Source organism: Condylura cristata, unplaced genomic scaffold (genome assembly GCF_000260355.1).
Source record: "Condylura cristata isolate star-nosed mole 26May11 unplaced genomic scaffold, ConCri1.0 scaffold00045, whole genome shotgun sequence".
In the NCBI taxonomy this organism is placed as follows: Eukaryota; Metazoa; Chordata; class Mammalia; order Eulipotyphla; family Talpidae; genus Condylura; species Condylura cristata.
Genome location: NW_004567146.1, coordinates 682,436 through 685,686, shown reverse-complemented (window position 1 = coordinate 685,686; position 3,251 = coordinate 682,436). Strand labels below are relative to the sequence as shown.

General features: G+C 53.9%; 1 protein-coding gene across 7 annotated transcripts in view; it reads left to right on the top strand.

Annotated features, from left to right (window-relative positions):
* The window catches only part of DHRS2 (dehydrogenase/reductase (SDR family) member 2), a 6,828-nt gene extending 4,427 nt beyond the window's left edge, over window positions 1-2,401 (top strand). For 2 of the 7 annotated variants that reach the window (XM_004694624.1, XM_012734016.1), the window contains 4 exons: window positions 305-375; window positions 1,349-1,400; window positions 1,633-1,778; window positions 2,242-2,401. In XM_004694624.1, coding sequence (XP_004694681.1) covers window positions 305-375; window positions 1,349-1,400; window positions 1,633-1,778; window positions 2,242-2,401 — 429 coding nt within the window. Of the gene's footprint in view, window positions 1-304; window positions 376-1,348; window positions 1,424-1,632; window positions 1,781-1,999; window positions 2,056-2,238 lie in introns of all 7 variants that reach the window. The other 5 variants (XM_012734019.1, XM_012734018.1, XM_004694623.1 and 2 more) reach the window with 4 other exon arrangements.
* Window positions 2,402-3,251: the final 850 nt, after the last annotated feature.

Genomic DNA, 3,251 nt, shown 5'->3' with positions numbered 1-3,251 from the left:
GGGTCAGGAGAGGTCTGCTGCTCCATGTGGGTCACTTCCGGGGCTGGGGATCGAACTCACACTGAAGTGGCTTTAGCTTCTTAGTGCTGGGCTAAATTTAACCCACTGTGCCACAAGGGAGGGCTGCAACTCATATTTTTAATGCTTTGCTCACCGCTGTTGGAAATATTTTGAGTCATAAGAGGGACAATTTTCTCTGCCTTGCACACTTCTGGGTTTGTTGTATGAATTGTAGACTTGCAAGTCCTTGCAAGGCTGACTGTGTCTCTCTCTGTTCTCCACCATGGCCCCAATCTGACTGCAGATCCTGGATGTGAATGTGAAGGCCCCAGCCCTGCTTCTGAGTCAGCTGCTGCCCCACATGGAGAACAGGGGGTGAGGAAGGAGATTGGGACTAGTGGGGGTTGGGGAGACTGAGGCACAGGAACTGAGACAAAGGTATGATCAGGATGGGGGGACAGAAGTCTTTAACTCCCATATCCTACCTCTGTCCTGCCTTACCCTTCTGCAGCTACAGCTTTGACTTCTAATGGCTCTGGGGTGGGGGGATGTTCCAGGACCCAGCTACACTGTCCTTGGCCTTGACTCCCCAGATGTGAGAACAGGCGATGCTTAACTCCTTGGCGGGTGAGCTGGCCCTTGCTGCTTTCTCATGGTGGCCAGTTCCTTCTGGATAATTTCTAAGCTGGGACACGGTTTGCCCCCGTTTTGTTCACAGGGGCAAACCTGTCCTAGCCCATCTTCATTTTGTTTCTTGGTCTCCAGGGACCCCGCTTCTGTCCCGGATTCTGTATGCTTGACTGCACTCCTCCTACGTCCCTGGCAGCTTTGTGTTAGGGTCCTGGGCCACCACCTCCCTCAGAACACAGCCACTCCTTGGCTCTTCCCTGCAGACACAACCTTAGGAACTGGCCAGGGATAGTCGTACACAGAAGGAAAACTTCCTGACTATCAGATCTTTCTTCCTCCTCCAGCCCCATTTTTTCTCAGAAGTCCCTATTGATGGGCGTGCACTGTCTGGCCCGAGCACTTCACCAACCCCACCCTCCCTTCCACACACCGGCCTTCTGTTCAGCTCTCCTCTAAGGAGAGGCTGCAGAGTAAACTGGACTGAGCATGGACACTGAAGTCAGAGAAATAGGGCTGGGATTCTAGCTTTGCCACGTAATGATTATTACCCATCCTCTCTGAGCCTCGGGTTTCCTCAGGCTGTGAAATGGGGATAATAACAGGACTTGCGTTATGACTGTGACAATTGCATTATTCCACGGATGCCTTATAGCACTTCAGTCAATGGTGGGTTACTAGCATGCTCTTATTTCGTGTGTGTGTGTCTGTCTCTTCGCAGGAATGGCTCTGTTATCCTGGTCTCTTCCATTGCAGCGTATATGCCCCATGTGGTGAGAGTTTGTTCCTGGCTGGGGTGGAGGGAGGGGTTGTGTAGAACCCCACAGGGACGGTGCCCAGGCAGACCCTGCTTCCTTCTGCTGCCCTGGCTGCTGGGTCCTCCAGCTTCAGCATCTGATACCAGACCAGAGTTGGAGCGTGTCTGAATTCTGGGCTTGGGACACCTCCATGGGTGGGGAATCCAACTGAATGTGCCTTCACTCCCCCATGGCTTATCGCTTCCAGCCACTGGGTGTCTACAACGTCAGTAAGACAGCCCTGCTGGGTCTCACCAGGACGCTGGCGCTGGAGCTGGCTCCCAAGGATATCCGGGTGAACTGTCTGGTTCCAGGAGTGATCAAGACGAACTTTAGCAAAGTGGTGAGGACTGGGTGTGTCCCCTGCAGCCCAGGCTGCTTGGTGGAAACCTTCCCGGCAACGAGGGGCTAATGGGGTGACGGAAGCCTCAGCGGGGCATCCTGCTGGCTGGGTCCTCAGGGACCCCTGAACTCGGCTGTGACTCAGTCCATCAACCCCTGAAAGGGCAGCTCTCAGGCCCTCCCACCCCGTCATTTTAGCAACACTGACTCTTTCATCTCTTCCCTCTGCCCAGATATACAAGAATGATGCTTTCTGGAGCAACTTTCAGGAAAAGCAGCAACTGAAGAGGCAAGTGGGGTTTGGTTCTTCAGTGGCCTGGGCGTGGCTGGGGAGAAGCAGCTGAGTCCATCTTAAGAGCAGCCTTTTCCCGATCTACTGGTCTTTCCTTATGCTGAAGTCGGGGTCTACACATTCCAGAAGGGTGCAAGTCACCCTGCTGAGGCCCCCCTGTCCCTCTGTGGGACCACCGAGCAGCAGAACCAGAGCTGAGATTCTGACCCCGACTGTGCGTGTCCCATGCAGGATCGGGCAGCCCGAGGACTGTGCGGGGATCGTGTCCTTTCTGTGCTCTCCAGACGCCAGCTACATCACCGGGGAGAACATCGTGGTGGCCGGCTTCTCTCCTCGGCTCTGACAGGGCTGGGGGCCTGTGGGTCAGGGTGTAGCCTGAGGATGGGAGTAGGCAGTCATAAAGTCCCAACAGAATCAGAATCAGAAGCCCTGCCAGACTTGCAATTTGGGGTCTCACTCATATCCTCAAGCTTGAGGAAACACCCTCAGCCCTCTCATTCTCAGGACTCTGCTGTGTTCCAGCCAATGAAGGGGTTTTGGGGGTGGGCTTTGGAGCTGAGGAATTCATGGGGTCGCTGCTCTGGAGGAAACCTAAGAGAAAGGATTAGAGGCTCAGTTTGTTCAAGGGTCTTGGCTTCGTCCATCCTTTAAACATTTCTTTTCAAATTTTTCCTTCTTCCATGCTTTAAACATTTCTTTCCAAAAATAAACTGAAATTGATCCTCAAGTCTGGAAACTCATGGTTTGGGTGGACCCAAGGGTGACATGGCTGGGGACAGACTTCTGCTCCTGTGCTGGCCCTGTGCTTGCCACATTCCCAGGCTCTGCTCCAGCCCCTGGACTAGGCCTTGGGCTGGAGTCGTGGGAGGAGAGGGAAGCTGGTGGTTCTTAACATTTTCTGAGCTTCACAGCCTTTGCGAACCTGAAGAAAAAAGTCACACCAATTCTTCCGCACAACTTCAGGTTGGGAGCATCTACCTTAGGGGAGAGTAGTCACTGCCGAAGCACCTAGTGACGGCTGGCCCAGAGATGGCTTCTTTTGGCAAACGCTCTGGCCATCGCCCTGAGTCACAGCCGGGGCACCATCTGTATGTACACAGCAAGGTTTGACACAGCTGAGGAGAAACAGTGGCTCTGGGCACACCTCACTTCCTTCCTTGCATCCAGTGGTCTTGCCGTGAATGGGTCTCAGG